This window comes from Emydura macquarii, unplaced genomic scaffold (genome assembly GCF_026122565.2).
Source record: "Emydura macquarii macquarii isolate MOO-44397 ecotype Brisbane River unplaced genomic scaffold, CSIRO-AGI_Emac_v2 contig_306, whole genome shotgun sequence".
Classification (NCBI taxonomy): Eukaryota; Metazoa; Chordata; order Testudines; family Chelidae; genus Emydura; species Emydura macquarii.
This window is the reverse complement of record NW_027130443.1, coordinates 10629849-10646285: the sequence shown is the minus strand read 5'-3', so window position 1 is coordinate 10646285 and position 16437 is coordinate 10629849. Positions and strand designations below refer to the sequence as shown.

Sequence of the window (16437 nt, the reverse complement as noted above, 5' to 3'; positions counted from 1 at the left end):
ATGTACAAAATCAATTTTACTCTGGATCAAACAAATAGTGGTAAATACTGCAAAGCAGCAGTATATCCAGCCCTTGGATACGAAGTGTTTTACACCGCTCCATCAACTCTATGTGAAGATGGAAGGAACAGCATTTGTTAACCTGCCTCTCTTTAGGAACCAATGGGGAGATGTTCAAAAGCACAGAAAGGCAGGTACGTGCCAATTCCTATGGACTTTCAATGGGAGTTGGGCACCAAACTCATTTGTACTTCCGAATAATCCCACCTACCATCTCTGGGTAGAGAAAATTGTCAGCTGATAAAATTTATAGGGTCAAACATTTTGACTTTAACAATCAGACAAGAAAATCCTTAATTAAGGCTTTTGTCCTTCATTGCTGCGACCAGTCACAACTAGGAGACTTCCATACTCCATTTCTCTTGTGTAAGTGTCTGAAGTTAAGGTTGTACACTACATGAAGAATGTATCCTTTTGTACAGGTATGCAGTACTCAAACCCCTATGTTGTTTATGTCAATGAGACAGTACTGATACCAAGCAAAAAACAATCAGCACTGTAAAATGATTTGTTGCTGCAACACAAATGCTACACCTTCATACGAAAGTTAGCCCAAAACTCCTGAACTGGTACAGACACCAAGGCCAGGTCTACACTTCAAACTTATATTGGTAGAACTGTATCACTCAGGGGTGAGAAAAACCTACACCCCAGAGCGATGCAGTTAGAGAGATCTAACCCCCTCAGTAGACAGTGCTATGTCAATTGGAAGGCTTCTCCAGTCAACACAGCTACTATCTCTCGTGGAGATGGATTAACATCACTGACGGGAGAAGCTCTCCCATTGGCGTAGTAACATCTTCACTAAAGCGCTACAGCAGCGCAGCTGCACCAATGCAGCTTTTTAAAAATATAGACCTGCCCTAAGGCTTGCACTGAAACTGCTGTTCAACTGCCATGCTTTGAGGCAGAATTACTGTTATGAGAATGAGGGAGACAGACTATTTATTTATTAAATCAATGCCCCTGCAACAGCTTCCTCATGTCGCATATAAACTAAAATGAATCATACTTAGATTGTAAACTCGTTGGGGCAGGGACCATCCTTTTGTTAGGTTTTGTACAGCCCTTGGTACAATGGAGTTCTGGTACAAGACAGGCTCCTGTGCACTAAGGTACTACAAACAAAAACAGTAAAAAAAAAAAAATCAGGTACCTTCTGACCAATGCAAAAAGTTTGAGTCGATAGCACAAGCTGAAACAATATTACAAAAACACCCTATCACAGACACCATGCTCCTGCGCCTATCACATTCTGCAACACACTGGATATCTATGTTACAAGCTAAACAGCTTTCAACACTAACTGATGGGGTCCCTGGGGAGAGACTGTGGCTGACAGCCATTGTCAACAGGCCATCTTCCTTGCAGACAGGAATTTTGTCCACAGGCCCTGGGAAATTAACCCATTTATCTGTTTTTTAAAGAGTTAAGTTAGACATTCAAGATATGAAAGGGTTCCATGACAGTAAAAGGGAGACACTACATTTAAATTGTAATAGTCTCTAGAAAGCTTCAGGTGGTCTAATACATAGCACACAAAACAGTGAGCTCTTCAAAACCGTTTATCGCTGTGGGAACTTTCAAAGAGATCTACCAAGAGCAAATTTTGAAACACTTGCTGGATCTACACACTCTTTAATGAATATTTTTAGAAGATTTTTTTTATGAGGTAGGAAGAATTCAGGAGTTGTTTCAGCTAGCTAACATTTTTCTTTCAACAGAGATGATTCACTTCTTCATTTCTTCTCTCCTCCAAAAAAAAAAAAAAAAAAAAAAAAAAAAAAAAACCCCAAAACAGATCACTCCTGGAGTTTTTTCACAAGCAGATTCAACCATGTGTGTCTGAGAAACTTGATTTCACCTATCAGCAGACAGATTAGAATGGAAGTTGACAGGAGAAATGAATTATGATGCTGTTACGTACCAATACTGTTTTTGTGGAGTTAGATTTAAGAGTGAGTTCATGCATAAAAAGGAAGTGCCTGAATTACTAGTGCAAATCTCATGTCACAGGAGATTGCCTGTAGTTAGGGACGTACTCCTATTCTGGCGTACAAGTGGTAGCACATGGCCTTTTTCTTTCAGATTAAAAAAAAGTTTAAAAAAACCCTAGCGCTCACTAGCCCCATTTGCATACACTACTTAATACCATCCTAAGGCATATGAAGACTAGGATAAAAGATTGGATTTTTTTTTTTAATTGTAGTTAAAATATTAACTGATGTTTAAGAGTTTTATCATCTAGAAAAACCCCTACTGCAGACAGTTAAAATTAAAAATGGAGTCTAACTCTAGACTACACATAGGGTCCACTCTGACCAGCTAGCTTAATTTCGAAGATGTTAAACTGCACCTATATTAGGTCTTAAGAGGTGTTTGAAATATATTTAGCTAGCAATTTTAAAATCTCTTTCCTAGTTTAGGCACTGCTATGGTGGCTAGCACAACACATTTCTCTAGAGATGGTCTTAGAGTTCCTACTTTAGTCACTTTTTAAAAAATTACCTCAGATTACATCTTGCAATTGCTCAAAACAAGCCTAACATGAAGTCCACAATGTAAAACAGTATATAGCTAACATAAGTAAACCAACGCTTTAAGGGTTTCTGTTTAAAATTTGTTACAAGATTAAGTACAGACAGCAACTTCTACAGCTACCTGAAAGATTATTTTGTAGTGCTGTAAAGTATATCTTTTGTCATTTAGATCATGACAAAAGGTATACTGTAATAATTTTGCAGTGGCAGCATGACTACTTGCTGCTTCTGCCCCCTTTCAAAAAATTAAACCCCTCTTCTAACTCCTGTCTCAGTGCAAAGACAACCTTTAGCTGATCACTGAGCTAATAGAAGTTCCTGCTCCTCAACCCTCATCTAGTCTGCCCCTCCCTAACTTTCATTTTTACAAAAACTAGTCTTGACAGCTACTATGGAGACACCCTGGAAAACAAACCTGCCCTTTGAGTGAATAAAAGGTGTGGCTATTTTAACTGGCTCAAAATTCCTGGGCGAAAAGTAGTGATGTAAGGTACTCATTGCTTGCTCTATAGTGTAATACACATCCTGGCTAATAGCCTTCAGCATTTGTATCATGTTCCAGGCTTCCTACCTAAATTAACCACTTTGTGACCAACAAGATGTTTAAAGAGGATTTGAGAATGCTTAAAACCAAAGGGTTATATTTTATATAGCCTTAGTAATAAACAGTACAATACTGCCTTTCTATATACCAGAAAATAATTGTTAACTGAATGACTTACCTTGCTTAGCAAAATAAGGGATCACGTGGGAGAGTTTTAACATCTTGTGACTACATGAATTACTCCATAATGTCACTCTGTACATACAGTTTAAGGAATACCTACACAATTTAGATGAAAGACTAACCTAAAAAGTGCAATTACACAATACTAAGAAGGTGAGTTAAAAACCTGTTTTGGTAAATACTAAGCAATCTTTAGATCAGGATTTCCATAAACAAAACATCTTTATGTTAGAGGTGAAGACCAACTTCAAATCAGATTGTGATTATAAAGCCGGAAAAGAAACTGATCACTTTGGGTATCAGTTAAGTTGGAATTGGATAAACCAGGATAAAGAGGCTCTAAGTACACTGATCACTTGGAGCCAGGAAAACCCATGACTTCTAATTCTACCACAGACACTGACTCCTTTTGTAGCCTTTGACGAGTCACTGAATATCTCCTCTTCAGTTTCCCCACCTATTAATGGAGATAAATCGCAGGAGTGAGGGGTATTACTCAATGCCTGTGAAATACTATGCCAAGTATTCTAACTATACCAGCTAGTCTACAAAATAAAATTCAAGTTTCTTCATCACGTGTTTTTCTTAGGAATCCCCGCATGGAAAAAAAAAAAAAGTTATAGTAGAATCAGCGCAGGAGTTTAAGCAAGCTATGAATCAAGTCATTCTAAATAATTTATACATAAGAATGAATGAGTAAATCAGTTTAAACTATGATTTAGCACAATGGACAAATGTATTTGTGCTACCTGGAATCTCTTACTTCACCCTGCATTATGGGGTGTGTAAGCAACATGTACAATTCACTGTTACAAATAAAGCATGAATGTTTGAATTCCTATTCTCCATTAAAGGGAGTTTTCTATTTACCCCTAAAGGTGAATAATATATCCATAAATTGAAGTAGGTGTACAAAAATATAACATCAAATGACATCCTGATATTCCTTCCACAAAACATGTTACCATTCCTGTTACACGCAGTTATTTGCCTCCATTTCTGATCAGCATGCCATTGGGATACTGCCTTTCCTGTGTTTGCATTAAACATGTGGTTTACATGTGTGATCTCGCCTGTAACAGCAAGTCCACAAGAGCCAACTTGTTGCAGCCTTTGAACTAGAGCCATAAGAGAGAACTGGAATTTCCTCACCACATTCTTGGCCTACTGCCTGAAGCTATAATTACTTGTTCCCATGGCAAAGAACCTGGGCTTGACCACAAAACCACTTCTATGCAGTCAGCCTGTACCATATTCTGACAAAACTTGTTTTAAAAAAAATTTAAGGGTTAACTTTGCAGATGCCACTTTTCTGTTTGCAAACTTTATTTCTCAGGATGTCTTCACTGATGGCAGCAAATTCGCCGCCGTCGGATTGATTTCTCTGGATTGACTGAGTGGTCAGTGAAGACCCTGCTCAGTCGATCCAGAAATCAACATACTAAGACCACCTTCTCAAGTGGCGTAGTGCTGCAGCGCAGTGCAGTGAAGACAGTGTGCTGAACAGAAGCAGAGAAGTCGACGGGAGTTACGCAAGTTTTTTGCATCGCTTGCGTAACTCTGGTTGACTGCCGCCGAATCTCCGAGGTAAGTGAAGACAAGCCCTCAGTGTCTGACACTATGGAGTTGTGTGTTTAGGATTACCCAGTAGCTAGCTATTTTTACAGTAATTCATTGTTATGAAATAGAATACCATTTGTTCTCTTCCCAAAGAATGGTGCACTGGCACAAAATATTAATCACCATCATTTATTTGTATTATTATAGGGTCTAGACATGCCAACCGAGATCATGGTTCCACTACACACCACTTAAAACAATCCTGCACTGAAGTGCTTACAATCTAAACAGAGAGGCTATATTGCCCCCATTTTACAGATGGGGAACTAAGGCATGACGAGATTAAGTGACTTACCCAATATCACATCAGGGAGTCTTTGACAGGGTCAGAAAAATAACCCAATTTAAAGTCCTAACCTAATGTCTCAACCATAAGGCCATCCCCTTCCTTTCTTTTCTGATAATGAGTCAACTGGGTGAAAGAGGAAGTCTTAAATAGATCACGTTTATGGCTGCAGCATTCTTTCCAGCTGGGTCTCCAATAATTGCTGGACTTTTTGAGCAACACAACAGTAACAGGTTTCTTAAACTACTGTATCTACATATTAAGATGAGAAGAAACTCAGTTAGGTCACGTTTGACACACATTTTAAACCCCTCTGGACTGGCTAACTTGGACTATGATCCAGAGAATATTCAAGATTATCCAGCATTGCACTAAATCATAACTATATTAGATTACAGGGTAATTGTTCTGAAAACTGCTTAGTATTCTCAACAGCAAAATGACGTAAGTAGAATATTTCAAAGACTTCAGAATAATAATGAAAAAGAGCACACACATCTAAAACAGATTAAATATCAGTGGAGATGCTGGATGAAGTACAGCACACTGCTCTAACCTAAACACCCCATTTAAAGAACATGAAGTGTGACTACACAAGAGCTGTGTGTAAACTTGGACTGACAACTTAAAATATAACTCAGGAAAATATTTTGTAACATTTCATTCCACTATTGCTTTTCCCTCCTCCTGCTTTTCCATATTAGTCTGCTAAATTTTTTCTCACTTTTTCCCCTGTATATTGACTAACAGTACAGTTAGAAAGAGGTTTACCATTCTCTCTCTACACTGCTGCAAAACAAAAAACACCGAGATAGATTTTTAGTGACTTTTTTCCAGACTATGAAATTCAAGCTTATAATGAACTGAAAAGAATACAATTTCTGTCATCTCTGCACATGCATATCCTGAACATAATCTAGGATGTTAGGAGAGGGAGATCAGTTAACACTTCTGATTTATAATTAAAATATTGGTATCCAACTCTAATGCTCATGTCTACAATTTAGGAGCCCAGACAGCAACCTTAATCTATCAGAAAGCAGATTTCAGGAATGGAACCTAGTGATATAGTTTCTTTCATTCCCAAGTGAATCTTATTCCTATTCTAATTTATAGATTGAATAGAGATAAATGTCTCAATTGATGATTAACTTTATTACTGGATGTTACTGTACAATTATAAAGAACATCTACTTCTGAAAGGAGAAAAAAGGCAGTTAACATGATTACTAACAACGAATGCGCTAAAGATTACACTTAAACTGCAGCAAAAAACAGACCTCAATCACTGAAAAAATATTTCAACAGTAATCAAGCTGAAATCCTTCCAGGATCATATAGAAAGTTTCCTCTGCACTCCACTCCCTCTATTTACTGGAAAAAACCCACAGGAAGTTAGACTGAAGCAAGGACAACTAATAAAAGCAATTGCAAAAGTTAAGTTCACACTTACCTTTAAAAGAACTATTTTCAACTTAAATTATTCTCATACAAGGTTGTATGGTTTTTGAGATACAGAGGAGGTCTACACTAAAGACCTTACAGCAGCACCGCTGCAAGGTCTCCCGTGTAATTGCTCTATGCCGATGGGAGAGCTCTCTCCTGTCAGCATAGTTAAACCACCCCCAATGAGTGGCTGTAACTATGTTGGCAGGAGAGCATCTCCCACCCACATACAATGTCCTTACGGGAGCGTCTGTCGGTGAAACATGTTGGTCAGGGTAGGTTTTTTTCACACTCCTGACTGACAGAAGTTTTACTGACAAAAGTGCTAGTGTAGACATAGCCTGAATGAAAGGACTTCTAATTCCACACTAGCCTGTACAAAGGAAAAGAAGACTGCCTATAATACAATAGGGGCAACGAAAGGGCAAGAATGCCATTAGCCATACAAGACAAGCATTACATTGCTCTAAAAAAAATAAGAGACTTTACAATAAGTGCTTGGTTATATAGTGTTTTTAAATTTCTAATGTCAAAGGCATATTTTGGTGAAATATTACAGAATGTAGTGCATAATTTGCTGTGGAAACATATCCTCCAGACAACTTTAGGTATGACACTAAACTTATCCAGATAGAGGGAAATTTTCAAAGATTTATGAGAAGACAATTTCTACCCTAGTTCATGCAATGCAACCCTCTCCTTTGCTCCTGCCATTTTCTAATACCTGAAATGGCTTTCTAAAAGTAGGGTGCCGGATTGACAAGAGGTAGTAGTATTTCTAGTGTATATATTTTCCTTATTCTCTTCTCTCTCTCATGCCACATGGCTCTTCCAAATACAGTAGTTCCATCTTGTGCTAGAAATCTAAGTGCTGATATGAGACTTCTTCCAATTTCCATTTAGATGACAAACCGTACCCTTAAGGGATTAAAATCATGCAAAAAGTAAGAACTGCATGCCCAAAATGTAATATCACATCCTCAAGTTCTTGCCATCACTGGAACATGAAAACAAAAAAATTTAAAAATTTCACAATCCTTCTGAGCAAAAGCTTTCGTATGCATCACCAGAGATCTTCCTATGGCTGCAGCATCTTAAATACATTTTAGCACTATAGTAGAATTACAAAATTTAACCTAGATTGATGAAGTCACTAAAAGTTGCACTATATGTAAAGACTCTACAAGTGTTAGGTGACTGACTCATCACTCCAGGAAATATAGCTTATATATAATTCTATTAAACTAATTAAAAACCTACCTCAACTTCAGAGCTCAAGTTTTTTCTCCCTTGCTCAAAGCTGCACAGCAATCCAATCAAAATGAGAACTCCTCCATGTAGCAGACAGACTGAGAGCCAGGATAAACTTGGCCATAGCAGAATCTAGACATCGTCATTTTCACACTTTTAATAATAAAACGTTTAGCTAACGTAGCTCTAGGAATAACCAGCATTAATCTCTCCCCTATAGATCTCTTCTTCATCTGTTTGCTGTTCACTGGAAGGCACATGGAACTAACAGACTTGCCTATAGTTATGGAATTACTAGTGTTCAGTTCTGTTCTATGAATACGAAAGACAATGCTTGCTGTCTAGGAATAACTTCCCTGTAGTACTTTTAGATTTTATGTAACCAAAATGACCTCTGCTTAAGACTACTTTTAAAACAGAGAAAACGTAACAGATACCTGTCTCACCATGATTAACTGAATCTTTAGCTCAGTTTAAATTCTTAACCCTGCCCAAATTGTGTCATTTAACTAGATTGTGAAAAGATGAACTATCTTTCCAATTTAACTCTTTGGATAATTAAGATTTCAGCAATCAACTCAACGCATTTGGGGAAATAAGTTTTGTCTAAAGTGTAGTAACTGCTTTGCGGTTTTGTACACATTACCTACTAAACCACACTGATAACGAATTTGTTCTAATTCTGATACCAGAATACCAAGTGCAATGATCACCAAGTACAATTAAAAAAATTAATAAACTGGAGTACTACTAGTCTATCCTGCACTTGCCAGTTTAGCAGTTCTCAGGAATGAAGTTTCCTCCTATGAACAACAGCCTATTACCATACACTGTTGATAAGGAGGCTCCTGTCAGCACTTTGAGTCTTGGGGCTAGGTCTGCACTTTCAAAACCAGAGACTAGCAGGGGAAAGGTCATATTTACTGTACTCTGAAGAGAAGAATCAACAGGTAAAATGCAATAATTATTTTACTGCTAAAATAAAAAGTAACATCCAACTGAACAGGAGATCCACAAAAACAAAGCAAGTGTGTTCTCAATCCAACGGACTGCTAGTTTCTCTTTCAAGAAGTATTGTCTATTATATGGATATAACACAAGTTTACTTGGACACCAATTTAGTTTGTGTTTTGTTTTTAAACATCTCATCTAACAATTAGAACAGTCCTTCTGCCCTACAATAGCAGAGTAAAAACAAGGCCATGACTTGAGTATTAAATACACATGAAAATTAAATAAGCCTTCTGGTTAAAAAAAATTGGGATGAAGTACCAGAAAAAGATCCTTCAAAATTAAAGGTTTTATTTTGGTAAATTCACAACTTACACTAAACCAGGTCAAAAGCTGAGCAAGTGTAAAAAGAGAAAAAGTGAAGTGCCTACCTTTGTACCAACTGTTATATCTTGGACAATGCTGTAGAAAAAAAGAAAAGGATTAAGTTAGATAAATTTGCCACAAATACCCAGCAGTAAGAAAACAAGCTAGTCAAAGTGCACAGTCATCTTCACAAGTGAGCCAAGGACAGTTTATACAAGAAAAAGACACATTAAGCTGTGGAGAAGACCCAAGGCCCAGAAGTATTAGGAATATGCACCTCTTCCATTTCCAACAGTGGAACTTCCCCCTTTTTTGGCAGTGAACCACAGAAAGGGGTACGCAGGTAGCAAAGCCAGTATTCTTCACAGGAATGAAAGAAACAGTAGAGCACGAAGAGCCAAGTCACAGCCAGGGTAAAGTGTCAAAATTAATCTACTAAATCACTACCATTCATCTGTATAGTTCATACAATCCATATCTAGAACATTCTTAAAACAAAGCTTTATACTCAGACTGCCAAACTGGCACAAATATTCAGTAGAAGAATTCAAGAGAGCTGACTCTCAGAGGGGCTACCTCTACGAAGATGGTTTAATAATGCTTCCACAACTGATCCAAGAATGGTGCAATACCAATGGTGCAAGCAACAGTGGAACTGCTTGCATAGACTAGACAGGTTTTTATACCACTGCCTCATCTAAACCTGAATAAAATAGCCTGTTTCTGGCTTACAGTAGTACTTACACCATTGCTAGCACCAGTGGAGCTGCACTATTGTTAGACTAATAGCAGAAGGCTAAATGCTTAGCAAAAACAAAACCATGGTGATTCCCTCAAATACCCAAACATGATACTTTCCCCACCATGAATTACTTCCACCGAGCAAACGAAGAAAAAACCAACAAACAAGTGATTTCTCAGGGTTATATGGATTACAAGAATATTGAGTGTGATTATAACAAATTTTGTAAGGAACATTAAACCTCATCAGGACGTACATCAATCTGTTGGGATACATCTACACAGGGATAAAAGACCCTGGGCCAGCCACGGGCTGTGCCATGGTCAGCTGACTCAGCCTGGCAGGGCTAAAAAAAAAAAAAAAATCACTGTAGAAATTCGGGCTCAGGCGCAAATGCCAGCCCTGAAACCCTTCCCCTTTGCAGGGTCCCAGAGCTCCGACTCCAGCCCCAGACCAAACATCTACACAGCAATTTTTCAGCCCTGGAAGCCTGAGTCAGCTGACCCAAACCAGCTGCAGGTTTTTTATCCCTGTGTAGATGTACCCTTAGAGACTTGGATGATACCTAGTGGTGGGTACAGATTATCCCACATCTGCTTACTGCAGACCTTTTATACCTTCCTCTAAAGTATATGGTACTGGCAACTATCAGAGACAGGATACTGGAATAGATGGACCACTGGTTCGATCTTGTAGATTAATTCCTATTACTGAGAATAATAAGTCTGCCAAATGGAGAATGCAGTTAAAGGTAATGAGATATATACATTACCAATGTTTACACCTTTTTGTAAAATGATTCAAGATGAAGGGAGAGTTCTTTCAATATGTTTGAAGTTCTCTAGCATAACTAAAGTACAAAGCTGTGAGAAGTTCAAAATATGGTAAAGTAGTGAGGTAAAGTTGGGCAGCACAGACCCATTGACTCTGTTGCCATTCAAGGTACACACCATGCTGTGAACCTTGAATTCTTACGTTAGCACTCCCGGGTCACTCTCTGGTACAAGGTACATTGTACAAACCCTTGGAATGATAAAGGATCCTGCAGTCACAAGCCAATAAGTTCTGCAGTGACCTATAACCAAATCACAGAAAACAGATAAAAGTTGGGTTCTACTAAGTCCTGCACAGCAAAATGAAAAAAGTAACCATACTTGCATCAGGAAACATTTTACAATTCAAAAGGATTTAATTCTATCAACATGCATTTGCTGTATTTTCCCTTCCATTTCAGTATTTTTTCAGGTAATAAAACACTGTTCACACATATACAAGTCATTTATGTTTCATCAACTTAAACAATCCCTGGTAGTAGCATAAGCCACCTCAGCTTCTCATACTTCCTCCTCAGAAACAGCCTGCCATGTCATCATAACCCAGCAATTTACAACTGGAGTCACAATCTACTCCAATGGCTGGTGCCAGGAACACTATGGTTTTTCTAGCTCAGACTGCTATTAAAAAACCTCTGTATGAGACTGAAGGATTTTACAATCCCACTGGTGTTCAGTCACCAATGAGGACAGATGGGTTTTGTTTTATCTTGAGGGGCAGAGCTCTAGTGCAGTAATTAAACCCATCTGTACATCAGTGGAAAATCCTACTGAATGCTGCTGCATGTAACCACTCCATCAAAGTTAATTAACATGCTGGTGTTTCTTCAGTTTAAAAAACATAAAACATTTCTTCCAGAGTGCTTCTTGCACACCTGTGTCAAAGAAAAACCTCCCAGAAAGGCAGAAAAATGAGTGGGATTTCAAGTTTCCCAGCCTCTCAAAGTTATTCCTGAGCAATTTCTCTTACTTCCTGTTCCTCTTGAGGGCCTCACACACAGGAAATGTTTTACATAAAGTAGCCTTTACAGGAAAAGGTATTTAAAATTATCCAGCAGGAATAGGTTTTTTTATTTGTCAAAACCTGTTAGATTCTGGAATATTTTTGTAATCCATCTGATAACCAAGGCCATATAAATAGCACAAAATACACCAACAGCTTTTAGACACCATTTTAAAAAAAAAAGTATGCAGCCGATTTTCAATGTGAATCTAGTCTTAAACTGCCGTTTCTCAAGGAAGTTTCGCTGTCCTGGCAACAAAGGCTAAGTTACCAAGTTTCCCTCCTAGTTTTCAACAGTACAGGCCACTGAATATTCCAGCAAATTTTAACTTCATATAGAATGATTAACACTTCCTTGGCAATAAAGGACAGAAAACTGAAAGTACACTGGGATGCCATTCTTTTGGGCTATTTTCTAACCTGCAATCTTTGCAACAATAAGCTCTCTTGCATATTTAACAAGACATTTTATACCAAAAAACATGAATGCACCTAAGCAGAATAATAAGCATGAGAAATACTGATGAAAGGTCATGGCCAGATAGCTAGGCAGAAGATACAGAAACGTTTTCAGAAGAAACATCTCACATTTCACCATGAGACCAGCGTAGTGGTTAGGCTCTGAAAGGAAAGATCTTTAACGGAAAAGGAATAATTAAAATCTTAGGCTTTGGCTCATATTGCCACTACTGTTGCACAGGATGAAAAGCTACAACTGTCTAAATAAATATTTTAATTTATATGACCAAGCCAGCGTTCCTACAATCTACCCTGAATAGGAGAAAGAGTATTCACCACAAAAACAACTGTGTTTTTCAAATTAAAGTTATAGAAAAATTGTTTTATTCCAACTCTACATGTTGAGCCCTTATCTGTTAAAAGTAGAACAAGCTGAAGTTCCTGAGCAAGGTAAGATATGCTTCAGATAAGGAACCAATGATCCCTTTCAGATAAAGTTATGAATTAAACTTTTTAGGAGGCCAGGCATTAATTTAAGCTCTCTAATTTAAGGTTTTGGGATACGTAAACACTGTCTGTTTGGAATGTTTGGGTTGACTAACAACATTCTTCTCTTTAAAAGTCAGCACACAGCTGTAGTTATTCTTCTAGACAAGGTAAGTAGGAAGACCTCGTTTTTGTTAAGTGATATCTTCGCTAAACACCACGTTTTGAAATAAGTGCCTCTAACTCCAGATGGGGTGGTCACTAGGGAAAGAAACAACACTACTTGTCATACAAAAGTTGCACCCTGTAAAACTACATGAGCCACATCATTAGCAAGACAAGTTTTATTTGGGGAAAAGGTTGATGGTTAAACAATGGAAGGACAAGGAACCACTATCACAAGCCTTATGGGGTGTTACAGCTTAACCTGAGATGCCCAGGTAACATAGCAAGGAGATCCACACTTCCAGTAAATTCCCTAACTGTGCCTGAAGGCATTAAAGCTTCTCAGAGCCTAGCGTGAGCGTGTATAAGCCAAACTACACTTCAAAAAGCTTTTGTGAAAGGCCAGGACAACGGCAGTACAAGCAGCTCCCAGTTCTGGGTGCGCCCAAAGCCACAATCTTGCCTCCTGCAAGATTCCCCGCCCGGTGAGTGATTGCTACTCCTAAACGAGTGGGTGTGCACGCTGCCGAGCTTCCCAGGCACCTCCCCAGGCAGACGCTACGGCCCACACCCAGGCAATTTACGGGAGACACGGCAACCCTCCTCCCACTCCGCGACCGCACTGGGGAGTCTGAATTCTTTTGGGGAAGGGTCAAGGAGGGTGGGAACTGGGAAGAACCAGGGGTCGGGGAGAGGGAAGAGTCGTCCCACTCCTCTCCCCGACCCCTAGATGCACGGAAAGGGATCTCTATAAGGGGTGAGCGCGCGCCCCCGCCTCCAGGTGGACGGAGCAGGGCAGGGCCCAGCCACGCGCAGGCAAGGAAGCCCACATGATGCGCCTCTGGAGTCTGGACGCGCTGGGGGAGGGGAGGAGGATCACGCCCGGGCGATTGAGCACGAGGCGGCTACAGACAGAACACGACAGCGGGGGAGTGGGGGGGAAGGGAAGGAGCGCAGGGAACTTCCGAGCGCGCGCGGCTCCGAACGCCGGGGTGTCCGCACGAGGCACCGCGCGCACTCCGGCCCGGGCCTCGCCTCACTTTCGGAGCGGAGGCATCGGGGGACCGCTCCGCTCCGCTCCGCTCCCCCCCGCCTTACTGCGGCCCCAAGGGGGAACCGAGAGGAACTAGGAAGTGGCGACGGAACCGATCCAATCGGGTTCCTCCCCGCCACAACGGACTCTCAGGTAACCCTCCCCCCCCTTACACGCTCGGCGGCGCCGCCGCCCCCGCAGGTAACGCCCCAGACCCCGGAATGGGTCCCGAGTTCCTCACGGCCCAGTGAGGGCTCAAACAACTCCCCTCCCATCTCCGCCCGTAGCGGGACCCGGCCCAGCGGGGACTCACCCGTCCATTGCACAGAGAGGAGACCCGCAGGGAACGGAGTGGAGGCGCCGGAATAGCAGAAACGAACCCAACGGCTCCGTGTTATAGACTCACAAAATGGCGGCGCCGTCCGGCCCGCCTCACCCGCGCCAACACCCCATTGGCTGCCGCCGTTGTCGGCCTGACGACACGGGCGGGGATCACTCCCCTCAGGGGGCGGGCTCTGGGGCGGCTGCTGCGAAGTCTATTGGCTGCATAAGAGGAGGGGGCGGGGTGAAGCGTGGGCGCGCAGCGAGATTGGATGACTGTCTGGGCATTGTGAAGGGAAGCCATTTTGAGAGCGGGTAGGAAGACAAATGGCCACAGTGGGTAGCCATCTTGAATGGGGGCAGGGAATGGGATAACCACCCTGGGCAGCCATCTTGAATATGGGCAAGATCGCCAACGTGCGGGTTGGGTTATCATCTTAAGAATGGGTACGAATGCAGTGGGTAGCCATCTTAAGTATGGGGGGAAAAGAGCTCTGACCACGTTAGGCAGCCATAGTGAATGTGGGCAAGGAAGCCCCAAAAGGCCTGACAGGGGGCAGCCATCCTGAGCATGGACAGGAAGCTGGAAGTTATACACATGTGCCAGTTATAAAAGGTACATTGTAACTACTTAAATATTTAGCACATTTTGTCCTTTGGGGATTTTTTTTTAAATGCAACTAATTAACTTTTACAAAGGGGAAATGATTTTACTTTTTAAAAATTACCTCATAAATCAACTTTCTTCTAACTGGAGTTGGTGTTTTGGGGATACAGTTATTCTCTCCGAGTGTGAGAGCAGGATAATATTTTAGGAAAGAGAGAAACAATATCTGCTTGGTCCACACATTAGGATACTCTTCATAAGCTTCCTCAACTGAAATCTTCCTTTATCCCCACCCATCGTGGGTTGCATGGATTTGTTGATGCCTTCCACCCCAGAGGTAGCTGTGTTTCAGTCTTGCTGTGTGTATTTATGCCCTCACCTCCTTCAGAGAGATTCAGGCAGACAGCTGCCTGTGCCCAAATGGAGTCCCACTATAAGTTTTCCAGGACCAAGGCATTATATTCTTATTTTGCCCCTATGCAGCACAAAGGCGGCCTAATCAGGTCCTCTAGTGCTCATTGTAATTCAAATAATAATAAAATCTCTTCCTCCTTACTAACCTCTTTATGGTGCATCTTAATTATTGGTGAAAAGTTCCAGAGGGGTAGCCATGTTAGTCTGTATACAGCAAAAACAACGAGAGTCCTGTAGCACCTTAAAGATTAACAAATTTCTGCGGTCATAAGCTTTTGTGGGCTGCAACCCACTTCATCAGATGCATGAAATGGAAATCACAGATAGGAGGTATATATATACACATCCAAGGGTAAGAAACAACCCACATGGCCCCACATTATGCCAACATTTTCATTGCTGACCTAGAACACCGCTTCCTCAAAACTCGTCCCCAAGCACCTCTTCTTTACCTATGCTACATTGATGACATTTTCATCATCTGGACCCCCGGGAAACAGTCCCTCAAAGAATTCCACCGGGATTTCAATAATTTCCACCCCACCATCAACCTCAGCTGGAGCAGTCCACACAAGAAATCCACTTCCTGGACACTACCATACAAATAAAGGATGGTCACATTAATGCCACCCTATATTGAAAACCAACTGACTGCAATACATACCTTCCTGCCTCCAGCTTCCACCCTGGACACGTTACACAATCCATTGTCTACAGCCAAGCCCTAAGATACAACCGGATTTGCTCCGATCCCTCAGACAGAGACAAGCACCTACAGGATCTCCATAAACCATTCTTAAAACTACAGTATGCACCTGGGGAGGTGAAGAAACAAATTGACAGCGCCAGACGGGTACCCAGAAGTCACCTATTACAGGACAGACCCGACAAAGAAAACAACAGAACACCACTGGCCATCACCTACAGCCCCCAGCTAAAATCTCTCCAACACATCATTAAGGATCTACAACCTATCCTAGCAGATGATCCCTCACTCGCTCAAGCTGTGGGAGGCAGGCCTATCCTTGCTTACAGACAGCCCCCCAACCTGAAGCAAATACTCACCAGCAACAGTACACCATGCAACAAGAACACTAACCCAGGAACCTATCCCTGCAACAAACCCC

At 41.0% G+C, this 16437-nt stretch overlaps 1 protein-coding gene across 2 annotated transcripts in view; it reads right to left on the bottom strand.

Moving 5' to 3' along the window:
* Positions 1 to 14395, bottom strand: part of PTBP1 (polypyrimidine tract binding protein 1) — a 44697-nt gene extending 30302 nt beyond the window's left edge. The window contains exons 1-2 of one of the 2 annotated variants that reach the window (XM_067558956.1): positions 14282 to 14395; positions 9313 to 9343 (exon numbers count right to left, since the gene is read on the bottom strand). In XM_067558956.1, coding sequence (XP_067415057.1) covers positions 9313 to 9343; positions 14282 to 14289 — 39 coding nt within the window. In that variant the 5' untranslated portion in view covers positions 14290 to 14395. The remainder of the gene's footprint in view (positions 1 to 9312; positions 9344 to 14281) is intronic. The other variant, XM_067558964.1, reaches the window with a different exon arrangement.
* Positions 14396 to 16437: the final 2042 nt, after the last annotated feature.